Source organism: Apostichopus japonicus, chromosome 2, assembly GCF_037975245.1.
Source record: "Apostichopus japonicus isolate 1M-3 chromosome 2, ASM3797524v1, whole genome shotgun sequence".
Lineage (NCBI taxonomy): Eukaryota > Metazoa > Echinodermata > Holothuroidea > Aspidochirotida > Stichopodidae > Apostichopus > Apostichopus japonicus.
The window spans coordinates 1,465,001-1,483,537 of record NC_092562.1 but is presented as its reverse complement, the minus strand read 5'-3'; the positions used below and the strand labels follow the sequence as shown (position 1 = coordinate 1,483,537).

General features: G+C 35.9%; 1 protein-coding gene and 1 long non-coding RNA gene across 2 annotated transcripts in view; both read left to right on the top strand.

Annotated features, from left to right (window-relative positions):
* Positions 1-18,537, top strand: part of LOC139972619 (uncharacterized) — a 168,681-nt gene that overhangs the window by 27,237 nt on the left and 122,907 nt on the right. The gene's annotated exons all lie outside the window — the stretch shown is intronic.
* LOC139973460 (receptor-type tyrosine-protein phosphatase kappa-like) overlaps positions 1-18,537 on the top strand; it is a 50,087-nt gene that overhangs the window by 451 nt on the left and 31,099 nt on the right. Inside the window, exons 2-11 of the mRNA XM_071980156.1 lie at positions 549-854; positions 2,153-2,467; positions 3,422-3,715; positions 7,138-7,452; positions 8,518-8,814; positions 9,999-10,310; positions 10,714-11,004; positions 12,160-12,266; positions 13,634-13,952; positions 16,571-16,670. Of these exons, the coding sequence (XP_071836257.1) occupies positions 549-854; positions 2,153-2,467; positions 3,422-3,715; positions 7,138-7,452; positions 8,518-8,814; positions 9,999-10,310; positions 10,714-11,004; positions 12,160-12,266; positions 13,634-13,952; positions 16,571-16,670 (2,656 nt within the window). The remainder of the gene's footprint in view (positions 1-548; positions 855-2,152; positions 2,468-3,421; positions 3,716-7,137; positions 7,453-8,517; positions 8,815-9,998; positions 10,311-10,713; positions 11,005-12,159; positions 12,267-13,633; positions 13,953-16,570; positions 16,671-18,537) is intronic.

Below are 18,537 nucleotides of genomic sequence, written 5' to 3'. Positions count from 1 at the left end.
AAGCGCCCTTACTTTGTAGGCACCTACATGACTATACTCCCTGATTATAGTTGTCCTTCCTAATACTGCAAGCATTCCACGCGCACTACATTATTTGCAGGAAAATGCATAGTCTTATTTCTACTTTGCACGACTGGGTGGGCTGTTACCATAGGGACACTATGATAATGAGCCCGGTTTTTTATGTTCAATCTGTCCTTTGTACGTACAAATATCAGCTTTTCTTCCACGGAAAATTGGCAACAAAGTCTTTCAAAAGACTACTATTTTCACCAAAATATCCCACTAATTTTGGTTATAAGATTATGTGTAGTCTAGCGGTATCGATTCTTGTCAAATACTCGGTAGACAGTAAATCGCCCACCAACCGATAACCCAAGACTTGGGACTCGTTTTACCTCACTTGACGCAATACAGCCGTGATCATACGGTTATAACCTTGATGTGAGGGCACTGGGGGTGGAACGAGTTGTTACCCTTCTTCTCTCTCTGGGTGATTTTATTTCACAATTAATTGTACCTTTTTTCTTTTTAATTTTCTTTCGAAGTACAACCTGCACTAAATCAGCCACCAATTGCTACCGACATTCGCAGTACCAGTGCGTTGATCACGTGGGACGAATGGAATAATATTACTGGTCGAGGTGACGGACCGATTCGGCAGTACATCGTACGATACAGAGTAGAAGGTACCACGTTGATGTATAGACGACATATTCGGGCAGTAAATACCTTCAATTTGACCAACCTTCGACCTCGAACAACTTACGAACTGTTCGTGTACTGCCAGAGAACCGGTAGTAACGGTATTGGACAGGGTAGCCCGATGCTCGTCTTCTCAACAACTTGTCCAGGTACGAGTCAATTGTTTTCTCCTTCAAATTGTGATGTTGTTATTGCTTCATGGGGTTCTATCATTTTGACTTTTTGTTATACTTGCCAGGGTTTGTTTCGGAAAATATTATTGTCTGTAAATTCAGAGTGTGAATTCTGCTCATGAACTGAATCCTATAACTGATTGCGTGATCCTAGATCTGCTTGTGGGATCCTATATCTGATTGCGTGATTTTAGAACTGATTGCGGGATCCTAGATCTGATTGTGGGATCATAGATCTGATTGTGGGATCCTATATCTGCTTGTGGGATCCTAGATCTGATTGCGTGATTCTAGAACTGATTGCGTAATCCTACATGTGATTGTGGGATCCTAGATCTGATTGCGTAATTCTAGAACTTATTGCGTGGTCCTAGGTCTGCTGGTGGGATCCTAGAACTCATTGCGTAATCCTAGATCTGATTATGGGATCCTAGGATCACGCAATCAGATTATTCTGAATGGTAATAAGATCAACTCACAGAATACTACAGATAGGATCACATAATCACATATAGCACCATGGATCTGTCGTAATCATGGCCAAGATCCAGACATTCAAGCAGACACACCGTCATTAAAGTCGACATGGAAGAATACCATCAGCTCTATAGATCCCTCAGTTATACATGTATAATGTAGACATGAGGGGGGGGGGCAGAGAATTAAACAGTCCGCCCTATACTGTTACAGTAAAAGCAGTTCTTGGGAAGATAAACGGGCTTGGTCAATACATCAATTGCGAATTGCACACTCAGAACTAAAATCATCCAATCCAATCCTTCAAATTGACTCTGAAGTGAATCACACAGAAATGTCGCTTGATTGTAACAAACGTTAGTGACAAGTGGTCTTCTTGGTCAATGTGTGTCTTTAAGAGACAAGCTCAGTACAGATTTGATTTGTCACAAAATGACGAAAACCATTGATGCGATGATAAAATGCTCAAGAAATGATTGAAAAAGAGCATTGAAAAGTTTCTCATCGTTTTGACGACTATAACATGTTTAGCAGGTTTTTTTCCATCATTATGATAGTTCATTAAATTTTACACAATCAGGCTTAGTACCTGGAATCACATAATAACGTAACTTATCAATCAAAGAGTACAGTCAGTGTTTCGTTCTAATGAACTAAATTAATGTATAGCTACGTAATTCTGTGCCACCAAACACTTTAATATCTCTCACCCTTTAAACTGGTAAATACCACACACATACACACATAAAACAACAACACAGACAGAATAATGAGAGGTTTAATGTTTATTCTCTCAGATCTGGTAGTCGGACGTCTCTCAGCTGATACCACTAAATTCCATCCATTACACATTATCCTCACATGGGCGTCATCCCCATCCGTCTACTGCGAGGCTCTTTACTACGAAGTCGCATACTCCTTACTGCAACAAGATGGCTGCCGAACCATCCCTCCACGTGAGCAGGAAATCACTGTCGCTGGCAATTCAACAGGGACACAGTTTAAGATCAAACACTTGCATCTATTTTCAACTTACAAATTCTTTGTTCGAGCCTTTACAGAGACAGGGGAGGGTAATTATTCAGAGATGAGGTACGAAACACCAGAAGGAGGTAGGTCTATGCAGGTCATGTTTGTTTTTATTAAATATTATATCCATATTTCACTGGACAACGGCTATGATCTACAATAAAGGGTCAGTTATGACACCAGTGGTTCCTAAATGGTTTGGCATATTAATCTTCTATAGATCGACGTTCAAATTTCCTATTATACATATCATATCATGAAACTCAGCGTATATCTTTTAAACTGATCGATATTTCAGCAGGGATATTAAGCTGTTGATCAGCTATAACGATCAGTCTGTATGAATTATCACATACGTATTTATGAAGTTTACAAGCTTCTTATGTATTTATGATCATAAATTTCATGATAATATGATAATAAACTGATATAATAAACTGAATAAATATGATAAATAAAATATAATAAATAAATAAAAATATAATAAACTGATGATAAACTGAAATAATATCATAATATCATAATAAATAATAAACAATATGATAATAAACTTCAAACACACACACAAAGTGCAAAACAAAGGAAAATAAATTAGAAATTTTTCTCAGACATTTTTAAGGAACACACGAGACGACTGAATGTCACAGTGAGGAAAATTTCCTCGAAGGTTGTAATAAAAACAGTTTAAGAATAATGACCAAAGGTGACCATATTTGAATATCTAGCATATTTGGAGCCATTACAGCATACCTTTTAAATTATTTTTAATTCATTGATGCATTTTTCCAACTAAATATTGAGCAATATTCTTACGAGAAGAATGTCAAAAGTTATCAGAGCACCAAAGTTAGTATTGTACAACGGAACGTAAATCGTCACACTTCCAAGTTCTCTAAACCAAAAAAAAAATTTAAAAATGATGATGTTATTTGAGATTTTTCGAGAAAAAAAAAACACTGGCCGGGAAATCCTGACTTCGAGTCGATTTTCAACTACCTTTTTTGGTTCTTGTTGATTAGTTTTTCCTCACATTTCAGAGCCACCTTCCCCAACGAATGTGACTCTCCAAAAAAGAAGTTTTGATTTCCTTCGCTTCTCTTGGATTCCAATTCCATGCGGTAGTAGGAACACCGTGGTCCGCCGATACCAAGGAGAATTGTACAGTAGTAGCAATGTCTTAATTCACAGAGCCAGGATCCTCGACAACAAAATCTCCAGCAAAATTATCGGTCTCCAGTCGTGTACCACTTACTGGTTCAGAGTCGGTGCTGTGGGCTCTGAGAGATTCGGAGACTACAGTCAGTTAGTCCAGGGCACAACTCTTGAAGGGGGCAAGTATACTAAATATATCATTCTATCAGTGCATTTTCGATCCCGGAATGGGGCCCGTGGAAGAGGATTACAAAGGGGGCCGTGCAATGCGAGCTTTAAGCGATGTGGCAATCCTTTATTCTTGCTCCGGATTATACATTTTTCGAACACGGATTATACCGAAAATGTTGGATGGGGGGGGGGGGGTGCAGCACCAAACCCGTCCCACTACCAAAACCATTACAAGGTTTACAACACCAAAACCATTACAAAACCATTACAAGATTCAAATGAATCGTAGGAATTATAAATTCAGACGAAATGATTGGGAAGAAAATGAAATAACATGATTTCCTTGGTATAATGATAAGTTATATGCGTTACTATAGAATGTCGTATGCGCACGCGTAGAAATATATGACTACGACCTGATCTGTCTTTAGTCTATTCATCAGACAGAAGGGTTTGGTTCTTGGTACGTTATATTCCACGCTTAAAGAAACAATTAAAGTACCAGTCAAGTTTTAATACCTGTTCCCCTGGTTTCAAAAGCTTCAGCTGGAAGACATGCTATAACATATCAAACTAATTTTTGTCTCTATTATGGTTTATTGTCATGTTTCTACCTTGGAACATGTGACAAAGCTTACCAAATGAACTTTACTGGAAATGTCCTAATTTGAGAATATCATAAATATAAACGCACCTTATGTTTGTTGTAAATTTGCTTAGCTGCCTACACGCCTTTTCGTGTGTGTATAGTGTCAGCATAGATGTGTTCTATATTTTCGAGATATTAACTGGAGCAATCATAATGGTGAACCAAAATAGACCTTTCAATAAATGCGCGGGTTAATATTTTGCCAAAACCAAACACCTGGAAAACCAAACCATCTGTTACATATATATCTGTATACATCTGTATATATATATATATATATATATATATATATATATATATATATATATATATATATATATATATATATATACATATATATATATTTATTTATAATATATATATATATATATATATATATATATATATATATATATATATTCCCACTGATATGACAGGGTGGGGACACATTTGGCACCTATGAAAAGCCGCCTACGTAAACGAAACAGGGACATGGTAATGAAACAGCCAACATTGTCAATCACCACATTTCCGCCAATGCTTGAATAAATACGAAGCTATTTTATGAAAAAATCCATACTGCAGGTAGAGTGACTTCACTTACGGCGACGCCATTGTTGCGTGCAGTTGTGCTATGCTTGCCAATGAATAGAGCCGTATGCAAATGGCGCCTTATTTATACTATAACGTCCATTTGTCGCATTTTTCTGGACTTAACAAACTCTGGTACTTCAGAGAAAGACTTTTACCATCTGAAGAGTAAATGTCAGCCCAAATATTTGTTCACCGGCAAATAAAACCCCGGGATGTCCGCCTGCACCCATATGATGTACCGGTAATCCCCCCCCCCCCCGCCTATCCACATACGTACTCAAAAAATGCACCCTATGCTGCGCGGAGTCTACATCACAGGTGTCCGAATTCCATGCACTCATCCACTGTTTTGTTTGCACTTTCCTTGGCGAAAGTATATAGCGGCCCTGTGCAATAACCAAGTTTTGTCCAGGGTACTATAGATAAAAGTTGTAAAATAAAATTCATTGAATTTGGAATGAACAATTACACAAAAAGTACACAAATACACACAAAAAGAGGGTTATCTATATAAGTAGCAAGTACAGTTTGTTGTGTTTGAAAATTGTCCAATGTTTCCGTATACTGTGTATGATAAACGTTGGTGAAACTTGGAGCAAATTATCCTTGTCATTAGAGAGATGAGAGATATGGTCACGATAATATATCATTTTAGTTTAAGATTATTCATTGCAAGTCATAGGTGTGTTACAGGTAACACTTCGGTCATTGAACTTGGTAGTGAGCCATCTTACTATTTGACGTCTATGGCAAGCCATGTAGGACAAACACCGTATAATATATCCGCGTATTAATTCGAATATACATGTGTTGTACATGTGTAAAGTTTCGCTTTTTTAAGCGATCTCACGAGCCCGCCAAAACATTTATCGTTGGTAAATGTACACAGCAAGAGCGGAAATGTTTTTTCGTGTATATTCTGATTAATCCGTGCATATATTGGATTTAATCCCCACATGTATTTTATTTAATACGTGTATATATTCGAATTAATACGTTTATATATTCGAATTAATACGTGTATATATTCGAATTAATACGCGGATATATTTAAGCCATGTGATTGGCTAATAATATATACGCGTATATATTCCAATTAATACGCGGATATATTATGCAGTGTTTGTAAAACATGGCTTGCCATAGACGTCTTTGAATTGTTGAGAGGGTTAGGAAGTCTTTCATTAAGAGGCAATTGAATTTCGGTTCCGATGCCGATGCAAAATGGTTCATATTTGTAACAGTTTTTTGAATTTTTTTTTCATGAAATCTGTAAGTTACGACGTTTGATACAGTTGTTTAGCAATAATGATGTTCAGTCGACATCTTCGGAGACATCCTTTGCTTATTCCAGGTTCTTTGTGTTCCAGTGTTGGAGCAGTGGTACTGCTCATAATAGGAACTGGACCTTGTTGTGTATACTATCACATAAGTAAATTTTACAGAGTAGCACCTGTGTCTTAGCTGCCAGTGCTTTTCCCCCGTAAAAAATATATCATATCATATCATATTTGGTTACATTGATGGGTAAGAGGTGGTATTTGGAAATGTCGACACAGGGATGATATTTCTAACGTCACCTTAATCTTGCCAAAATGTCAGTAACAGTATAGGCCTATTGCCTACTTTAACCGCCGAGGCCTATATTGTGGGTCAACAATTGAAAAAAACTTGACATCCGACACTTACGTGATTTTGTTATGATGTCGTCTAAATATTCACCCGATACAACACAGAGAACACAGTTATACTGCTGTAAATCTTAAAGTTTTATACCAAAGTAAAACCGGATCGTGCTATAAATCGGTAGCATGTACTGTTAGGATTACAATAAGAACTGAAGATATGTGTTATTCCAACAAATCCAGTTGTTGGGACCTAATAGCACATGTTATCGATTAATCAGATTTATCAGCACAATCCAGTTTTTACAGTGGTACAAATTACTTTAAGATTTACAGTAGTTACTGTAATCTCTGTGTGATTCGGATGAAAAACTGCAACAAAAAAACCCCCCAACTTTTTTAGCTGTTTCGGGAGGTGTTGGAGGGTCAAGGAGTAATCACAGGTCTCTCCGTCTCATAAGGCTGAGTAAATATATGAGTCGAGCTTGTTTCTCCATGCTATACATTTCGCTGTAACATGTATGTTCTTTCGTTTCTCATTCTCTCTTTATTGTCTCATTTCTGTTTATTTTTTTATTATTAGTACCTCCAGCAGTTTCGAATGTCACTGGGATGTTCGTAAGTAATGGTTCATCGTTCACCTTGTCAGTAAATTGGAATGCTCCTGCTGACTTTAACTGTGAAATCATTGGTTATGCAGTACAATTGTCCTTGGTGAATTCAGTCCACTGCGCGAACGAAACAGGCCAAGAAAGTTACATAGCGAACGACATCACCGAAACCAACATTACTGTATCGAAACTGAAACCATCCGCTCACTATGAAGTTACCATCAAGGCGAGGACCTCTTCTGGATGGGGTGCGCCGTTGAAAACTACATTTACGACACCAAGTACAGGTTAATATTCGAAACGGTTTAGGCTCAATCCAGGGTATATATATGTATATACATATATATATATGTATATATATGTATGTATATATATGTATATATATATATATGTATATATACATAATATATGTTAATATAAACATGTTATTTAATACTTATATTAATATGTAACTGATCAAAGATTGAACGAGCAAAGGAAGGGAGAAAGAGATACACCTCGAATAGAGAGAGAGGTGGAGATTTAACACGAGATTGAACCTTGGTATTGCTGTTCATAGCGTAAAGGCTGTTATCTAGAACGCGTAAATATACAAAGGTTGTTCTATAAAAGTACCGTAATGTTGTGTGTACAAATAATAGATTATTAATGTACGTTACTATTAATACTTCACATACTAATCTGGTTATCTTTTATGTTGTTAAGTAGGCGTACAAGGTTATTTTTATAAATGGTGTTCTCTGTTGGTTATAACATTTACATGATGGCTCGATATCGTTTTGATATTGATAATTGTTTAAGGCAACTCCGCGTGGCCCCTAGAGTCGAGTACTGTGTTGTGCATACATATGTAGCTGCACACATAGACACTATAGTAGGCTTGCTCGCAAGTCAAATTGTAACCAGTTTTTCTAATAGCATTTTCAATCTATAAAACCGTAGCGCAAACGGATAAAATTGCCACAGTGACAGAATGAAACATAAATGTTGTATTTTGAGACCTTTAGAGACACAATTAAACAGTAAACTTCAATGAAAAGTTTGCCCATGCTTCGAACAGTTTGACTCCCGACTTTTTTACAGGTATAACCCTTTCTATTTCTGGCAGAATCTAGTTAAACCGGTAAATTCCAAACCGGATAGAACTATATATATATATATATATATATATATATATATATATATATATATATATATATATATATATATATATATATATATATATCTATATATATATATATATATCTATATCTATATCTATATATATATATATATATCTATATATATATATATATATATATATATATATATATATATATATACGTATTGAATTCTCTCCTTCTTTGTGTTAGCACCACTCGATGCCCCTTCCCTGCACCGACATCCGCAAGTTACTCATAATTCCGCAACGTTCGTCTGGCTTCCTCTTCAATGTGGCCTTCATGGTGGAGAGTTACTTGAATATTTCTATAGGCTGAAATCTGTTACCTCCAAAGAAATAGTGACTGGAACAATACCTATCAGTTCCAACGAGTTGACCCTCAACAACCTAGAATCCTGCAAGACGTACTTTTTCCAAATACGAGTGAGAAACGAAGAAGGTTGGGGACCGTTCAGCGATGCCAAGGAAATATCTACCAGTTCGAGAGGTAGTTATTTCTTCATAAACATATATACAGAAAAAGGGAATTCTTTGTAATCACTCTAAAATGATAATCTTAGCATACAGGAGGTATTTTATAAACATTGCTGTTGTAATTATGACCATTTGTCTCCAGTGTACTTACTATTATCTCGAGTGTGATCTACTAGAGCCAACATAAGAATGTCTGTCACGGTAGTGAATTGATATAGTGCCATATTATAGAGAATTCATCTTTGATTAGATATAACTTGGTGGAGTGCGATTTATTTCAGTCAATGTAACTTTCTATAATTGTTGAATGACGTATTTGCCGTCTATTCAGCTTCTTTCTTCAATTGGTAAATATCTCGATTGATTGAGATGAATTTTAAGTGATTATACATATGTATGTGTATTGCTTATTGGTATAATATCAACAATTAACTCAATCTACAATTAGTGATATCTCTGTATATAATGTGATCTATTTAACTCCACATTATACGTGGTAGTTGTCGATTGATCACTTGTCATCTACTTAGCTCCATCTAGATTTGAATAACTGATGGAGCAATATGAGTTTGATCTAATTATACATATGTATGTGTATTACTTATTGGTATAATATCAACAATTAACTCAATCTACAATTAATGATATATCGGTATAGAATGTGCTCTATTTGAATCCATATTACGTGGTAGTTGTCGATTGATCTCTTGCCATCTACTTAGCTCCATCTAGATTTGAATAACTGATGGAGCAATATGAGTTTGATCTGATTATACATATGTATGTGTATTACTTATTGGTCTATTATCAGCAAATTAGCTCAATCTACAATTAATGATATATCGGTATAGAATGTGATTTATTTGACTCCATATTACGTGGTAGTTGTCGATTGATCTCTTGCCATCTCCTTAGCTCCATCTAGATTTGAATAACTGATGGAGCAAGATCAAGAATTTTGATCTGATTATACATATGTATGTGTATTGCTGATTGCGTCTATATATATTATCAACAATTAGCTCAATATACAAATAGTGATATCTCGGTATAGAGTTTGTCTGATTCCACGCATGCATATCGTTTATCGGTCAACTGTCATCTCTTGTTACATCCATCTACGATTTGGGATATATCTATGGATCAAGATGAATATTATGAAATGTATTATGAATTGTTCTGTTGTCTCTTTGTTAGCTCCATCTACAGTCAGAGATATCTCGGTAGATTACGATTTATCCGATTCGACCCAGGTGGTGGTCAGATGGAATTCTCCTGGATATACACCGTGTCCAATATCTGGTTATTCCGTCCAAATATCACTCGCTAACAAAGACATGTGCTCCGAGAGACAAACTGAGTTAGGTAGAGTCATCTACACCACAGTACAACTCAATTACCGTTTTCGAGACTTGTACGCCAATTCTATCTACGAAGTAGGCATCGCAGCGATGACAGAGGCCGGAAGGGGTGACGTTCGTACGTTGACCTTACACACCAAAGGATCACGTAAGTCGCAATTTTGGCTACAAGATTTTATACTTCCGTCAGACATTGGGCGTATACGATAATAATGTAACTAACGGTTTTTGGCAAATCATTGGGTTCAACATGATTAGTAAGGCGTTTTTCACGAAATTAGATGTATAGAGATGTCTTGTCTGTTTGTAGAATGAGCTTCTAGGACAAACTTTCACTGAAGGATTGATTGAGTTGAAGATATATGTTACTGGATTGAGATCGGACTTGATGGCATGTTGGGTTGGTGAACTGGCGGGGGAATGCTGGGTCGGTTATAGATATCGATATGCATATAATTTTTCATCAGTTGTAGCATTGCGCCATTGCGTATACCTCATGATTGGAATAGTAACGTTTCGTTTTTCTCGCATCAATTAACTTTTGTATATAGCACCAACCAAACCTCCTATCAACTTAGAATTTCTCTCGGGAACTCCAACTAGTCTTGCATTCACTTGGGCCGCTCCACCATGCGGCTTCCGCTGGGGCATCATTACAACATATACGTACCAACTTCAAAATGAGGACGGTGCCGTCCTGCATCAGAGAGAGGTCAGGGATTCATCGATAGTTATTCGGAATCTGAAACCCTTTCAGAGGTACCAATTTAGAGTGAGTGCCCAGAATAGAGACGGGAGAGGGCCATTCACAGACGTCTTGACCGTGTATACTGAACAATCAAGTAAGCATCTAATTGCAATTATAATGTAATGTTTACAATATATTTGTTTATGTCGTCGTTTAACATGTATGTCAAACCAATTTCATTTGAAACATTTTGCATCACAAGTTTTACAGATTAGAACAATTTATTTATCGGAAGGAAAAGTTTGCAAATCTCCTACTCAGTGTCAGGATAATCATGTATAGATATCCAACTATATAAAGGGTAACGTGGGCGATGCCATAGCACAATGACATCCTATTTGCTGCAGCTCTTCGAAACTTTCCACAAATATACATAATATTGTACGTCATGCCAGATGTTCGCTGTTCTCAATTGCTGTTTTTTTGTTTGTTATAGCCTAATACCTGCAAAATTATTGACATATTTAGAATTCAGGTTTAAGCTTTCGACTTACACGAGGCTGAAAATTGTTTTGTGAAGTGCATGTTAAGGGAGTGTAAGCATCGATGCGATTATAGGTTATAGAAATAGTGCTTGTATATGATTTGCTATAGGTATCAGTCAAACAAAGTGCATTGATTGTTGTTCATACTAGCTTAAAATCAGCCGGCCGCACACGGCCCAGACTCAAAAGTTCAGAAAAACCGATAGTCGCACAACTACTCCCAGTACATTTTGAACGACTGATGAGTTCCGGCAACAGCCAGTATTTTTTGAGGTCACAAACTTTACTCCAGCGTGATTGGCAAACATTTTGCTGAAACTGGACAATTTTAGAAACAGGACAATTTTAATCGTGGAACGCCATTATTGCCCGACTGCCCGGTCGAAATAAAAACACAAGTGCTACATATTAAATTTTCTCGATTTAAGACGAATGAGTTAAAACTTGCACTAATCCTGATCAATCGTAGTTTGAATTACAAGTACTCTACAACATGCGCATTACGGTTTACCACATTACGACGATCGACTTTAGTCCGGCCACGCATTATGCAGCATTTTTTTTTTTTTGCTTTTGAATTTCGTGAACTCCTAAAGTAATGTTATCAAATTTACCGAGAGTTGTTCAAAATGTGATTATAGTTGATTGATCTAAGATATCTACCTGGAATTGTTTGAGCATACGAATATCCCATTCTGAATTTTGCATGCAACAATGTACATGTCTTTTGTATACACAAAAAAATTCCTATTGTTACTTTAAAGCCCCAGGTGAACCTTCGAACCTATCCTTGGTTAACAGAACAGATTCAACCATAACCCTTTCATGGTCAAAACCCGTCAATCAGAATGGAGTTATAGTCAAATACACGGTAAGCGAAGAAAGGAACATATATATATATATATATATATATATATATATATATATATATATATATATATATATATATATATATATATATATATATATATATATATATATATATATATAGAATCATATTGACGCATGAACTATAGTATCTTGCTGTTCTTAACTAAACCAATCCGGTTGACTAACCTTACACAAGAGAGGTCGTATCCCACACCCAACATATTTACTCAGAACTCTGTTCTGTATAATACCTGAGGTTAGATTCATTCTTGTTAAAGGAAGTAAGGTGTGGAGGAGTGGGTATATAGTTTACTACAGTAAACAAAGTGGTTATGACGCCGATTCTGGCAGTAAAAGTCGATGTGACTATTTGGGATTAGATGTTTGTTTAGATGTAAAGTGCTGTAATTTGAATTTGGATGGTTTTGTATGAATTTTATGTTAACAGTTTGATTGCTGTCTTACAACATGACACATATATCCATAATTTCAAGCGATTCTATTCTCACAGTGAATACAATATTCAGAGCCAGCTAGTTATGTTATGATCTAGAGGTTATTGGATAAAATGATTTCATTGAGAATAGGGCGGAACTGTGAGCGGATTTAACAGTCACACCGATAGTCTTAGGACACACCATATACGACGTAATTAGTCAAATTCAGTATATATAGTGTTTATTTTACAGTAATGCAGGTACAAGATATACCAAATATGAAGGAATGTCTGGGCGTCGAAAATGTTGAAAGAGAAATCGAAACCTATCAAAGTTTACCAATAACTAGTGAAGCTTTATTTGGTAAAATGATATAGGAGAGTGTTTTGGCTTGATGAATTGGAATCTTATTTTAAGTAATACGTTGTATACTGTTTCGTCAATAATTTAATTATCACCCCCCCCTCCCCCGTCCAACCCCTCCCCCACTTTACAGTATTTCTGAACGTTGTACTTGCACAGTTTTCGTTATGTTAACGTTTGAGTACGTATATATATATACCATAACGTGGTTGTCACATTTTTAACGTTTCTTCGAATAATTCTAGATTTATCAAATGAATACACACAATTACCAACAAATAGGAACAATTTTGTTACGTAGTCACTTTCAGTCAATGTGATGACGTCATTCACTAAGCTGTTGCCAGATGCATTTAAAAATGTCGTCAAATTAAAAAAAATCATATCTTCGCCATACAAAATGCTATGAGGATGTAGATTTGACATGAATATGCAGAAAATGTGTATACTTACCGATGTTGTTATAAAGTTAATCATCTTTAAATAGCCACCGGAATATCCCTGTACTTACAATTCCTTAAACGTTTATGTTTTTATTTTTTTATTTAACCGTTTCCTTCTTACCCAGATTATATACGGACCGTCGCTGTCAGAATCAACGAGAAAGATGTTTGTAATGGAATTACTCAACAACAATGAAGATGATCAGCAGCATAATCCAGATGATACTATTGATGATGAATATGATGATGATGATGAATATGATGACGATGATAGTTCAAATGCTCTATACTCTTTTAACGAAACAATGACAGTTGATGATAGCAGTTTCGTGAAAACGTTTGAGAACCTTCAGACGGCTACAGTATACTTGTTTGCAGTAATAGCTCATACGTCAGTTGGACCAGGACAACGGGCCGAGATTACAGAATACACTCGCGTAACTGGTGAGAAGACAAATACATACAATTTTTGGAGCTGGGACGGGACGGATGCGCAAACAAAAACATAAAGGCAGAAAATTCCCACACCGATACTATGGTCTATTAAAGATTGTTCCTAAAACTGGGACTTGATTTAAATTAATTTTTTAAGTCGTAAATTATAGCACCATTTTGCATGTAAGCATCTTTTACTCATACCAAAATTTCTAAAAGGTTAAGAGGACACCTTCATCATCTCAAACCTCTTAAACACATCAGATAGTTATCGGATGTTGTTGGCCACTTTCCAAACGACCACCACTGGATTCGCCAATTTCTTGGCCTACCCACTCTGAGACATCTTTCGGCGCCCTTGACAAGACAAATTAGTACGTAGATACGACATATGATAGATTATCGTGTCACACAGTGTCATAAATTTATTTATTATATGTATGCTCTAGAACACTCTTCATTATAACGTCCATGCTGGGATGTTTCCTCTAAAGCCCACTAGTACGAAAAGTAGGGTTACATTGCTTGATAAAGTACCATTCATATGGTTATAACTCGTTAGCGGTACATAACATAACTATGAACTTAATTATATACTACTATTCATGTAACTGAAACTAAAATAAATAAATTTGATTGATTTTACTGGCATGCAAAAATCTACTAATATAATAATACTGTATATAAGTGTAAACACTCCACTGGATATCACTAATTTATTAGAATATTTTTTAAAGATGAATAGCTTGGAAACTATAACGGCTGTAGAAACATTTACCAGCACGAACCTCTCTCTTTTTCTCAGTCTATGATGTATCAAGATAACATCCAGTTACATTTAGCTATTCGACGTTTGTTTTGCGTTTTATTACTGTCTGTCTTCCCTACTGTCGGATTGGAACACTTACTTTCTACCCTTTCATCATTATTTCAGCTACTTTTCACACCCGTTTTCATTTCCCTGGCACAGACGGGTTCGGCTTAACTGTGTCATTTACATGTTTACATTTTGGTGAAAGTAAGTTGCTGGTATTCATTGAATTAATAATAGAAGGATCCCATATGCGGATGCACTTGAACAATATTCTCGAGGTTGGTTTACGACACGCCTTAAACAAACGTAGATTAACTGGTATAAAACTAAACTGACAAGTGTTAACGGTATACACAATAGAATTGCGGCCTTTATGAATGAAGGAAGAGAAACCAGTCATAATATCTCAGTAAAAGCGTGAGGTTTCGGTTTCCTTTGAGGTCAGTATGAGCTCGTATGGTGCAAAACAAATAAGTGATAAAAGTAAATAACATTTTATTGTTGTCGAGGTCCTTTGATTATAGAGATTGAGGACGCAGTTACAACCACTGGTACAACCACTGGTACAACCACGGAACACTATAAAGCAATACACTAGCACACAACAAAACCTTTGACTAATTCAACCGCTTTCTAAAGATAACCTTTAAACGTTTCCTTGTTTTTTTTTACTTTTTCTTTTTAACGACTGACCTTTCTTGTAACATAACATCAATATTCAGTTTACACATTTCGTGTTACAATTGATATACAAGACCACGAGAGTATTCATTGTTTCTCAATGGTTAGCCTAAACCATCAACAGTTGTATTTAATCGGCCTTCCGTTTCAGTAACTTTGCAAATCATCGCAGTGTCAAAGTGTTTAGTGTTATGACCAGGCGATTACAAAGAATACTAATTGTTATACAGTTCACCGTAGTTCAACAAGGGCGGGTCAAGTAAAGGACTCGTAGAAGTGAACTATTTCTAACTATCATGCTTGATTAAAGCAATGTTATTTCATTCAATCATTACATTCATATGATAACAGCATTTAGCTACTGCACAGCTTAGATATGATATTGAGAGATAACTGCATGTAAAGATGAAACAGATCTCTGAAAATACCGTAAACTAATAACATTCTACATGATTTACTTTGTAAAGCAAAAGAAGAAAGTTATGTTATGTATCCATCTATCTATCTGTCTATTTATCTGTCGGTCTGTCTGTCTGTCTGTCTTTCTGTCTGTCTGCCTATCTATATCTATAGTCTTGGGTAATACGCTCTCAATAACAGTTATGCAGGGCCAGTTTATACGCAATTACACACCAGTGGAATCACTGTGGTCGAGTGGTACGGACTTCAGTCTGTGACACAAGATCCGGAGGTTCGATTCCTACTTTCGCCTGATGAGTCCCAAAAGGACGATATCGGTCGTGAAGTGGAATTTTTCTGGTGTGTTCTTTATATATATCTCTGGACATACAATCAGCGTCCATAGCCTAGTGGTTAGGGTGTCCGCGTACAGAGCGGGAGGCCCGTGGTTCGAATCCCGGTGGAGGCTGAAAGTTTTTTCACTGTTCTTGATTTTCCAACTCATTACGATTTTCATATATATATATATATATATATATATATATATATATATATATATATATATATATATATATATATATATATATATATATATATATAATATAATATATATATGTATATATATATATATATATATATATATATATATATATATATATATATATATATATATATATATACCATAGAAAGTGAAAATATAGACAAGTTCTGATTTTCTTAATTGTCTTTTCAGCTCCGGAAGCCCCACCGACCCCTAAAATTATATCAACAAGGCACAACGGCTTTCCCGTAAGAATCAGATTTGACAATACAATCACCTACTACAGCATAGAGTAAGTAAGGCCAAGTAAGGCTATACATGCTACAGTGGCCTTGTAACTCTACCATGAACTGGTTTTGTCTCGTGGCGTCAAGATACAGTTAAGGCCCAGGGGGCGATTATGTCACCGATATATATGTGTGTGTTTATAGTTCTGGATTTTCCAACTCACTACACTTTCAATTATATATTTATATATTCATTTGCCTTTGTCGTTTACCTCCATTTCATTTAACAGTCTGTTCAAAGTATATATAGTTCAAAGTATATATCAACGTATTTATAGTTCAAAGGGTGACATCCCTATGTTCCGACGTCTCTATGTTTCGACGTCTCTATGTTCCGACAAAAAGAACAAATTCGGAGCATTTTTTTTTTTTATCCAAAAGTTTCTTTGTACCAAGAAAACTAGTTTTGTGACCCCAATTTTTTAGGACCAATTTTTTTGGGGGACTCAAATTTTTTGGACCCAAATTTTTTCGGACCCAATGTTTTTTGGGGACTCAATTTTTTTGGACCCCCATTTTTTCGGACCCAATTTTTGTTGGGGTACTTAATTTTGTTCCCAAAAAATTTGGTCCGAACACATTTGGTCAGAAAACATGTTGGTCACAAAAAATGTTGGTCCCAAAAAATTTGGGTCCTAAAAAATTTTAGTCCAAAAAAATGTTGGTCCGAAAAAATTCGGATCGAAAAAATCTTGGTCCAAAAAAATATGAGTCCGAATATATTGTCGGAACATAGAGACGTCGGAACATAGAGACGTCGGAACATAGAGACGTCGGAACATAGAGACGTCGGAACATAGAGATGTAACCGTTCAAAGTATATACTGACTGTGCAATGCTAAAGAAGCATGGCTTTTACGAAAAGTCACACTTTACAAATGAGTACAAAAATAGTAATACAGAATAATGAACAGGAAGAGAGATGAACAAAAACGGAGGAAAGAATTATGTCAAAGAAGACACTAATTGCTAATAATAGTTAAATAGGATTACGTTTGCATTTAAAGTAGAACAACATTCATGCTTTTAAGGTTTCGTCTTGTGAGGTATCGAGAAGGCCTTTTTTTTTGTAGGTTAAAGGTATTGTAGCCTTAAAATATATAAAAGTTTTTTTTGTGTATGTGTAGGTTGTCACTGTGACGTTTTTACAAAATTGTTCAGTTTCTGTGTGTGTTCACAATCTTTAATCTCGGGTAAAAACAATAGAGTCAGCTGTATGACACTTGGATATATTTTGGGACGTTAGCTTACATATATGAAAAGGGGGGGGGGGGGGGGATGGGGCTTATGGTAGCATATTGAATACATATGTGAGAAGAGAACGTGGTTTAGCAAGGTATTTGGTTGTTATCGTGATTTTTGTATTGAAAGATATCCCTTCTTCGATGCATATAACGGGAAGATCGCTAGCTTCATTCTTGCAATATAGGTTCGAACGTCAGATATGGAGAAATTTTTTAACAGTTTATCGAAGGGTTTTACTTTAATAGATTTGTCATTTATGGAGTCTGAGTCAAAGCGAGGTATTAAAAATATTAAGTATCCCAAGAGAAACACAGCCAACAACTTTATCTTATGTGATGGATGTCTGTATCGAACAAACGCCCCAAGTATGTAAAAAAAGATAAAACAAAATCACCGTTTGGTCAATATTATGGCTTAAAACGTCTCAATTAGGGGAACGGGCACAGGGGATGGGGGGGGGAGGGGTTGGGCGGCTGTAATTATGTCTATGTGAATGCTACAGTGCCATAAAGAGGCAAAACTCGATTTTACTCTGAATTCTCTTTCTTTTGACATTTTTTAAACTTCTATTTTGAAAGTAACCATTACACCTATTATATCTTGTGTCACCTGTATGTTCAGCGCCAT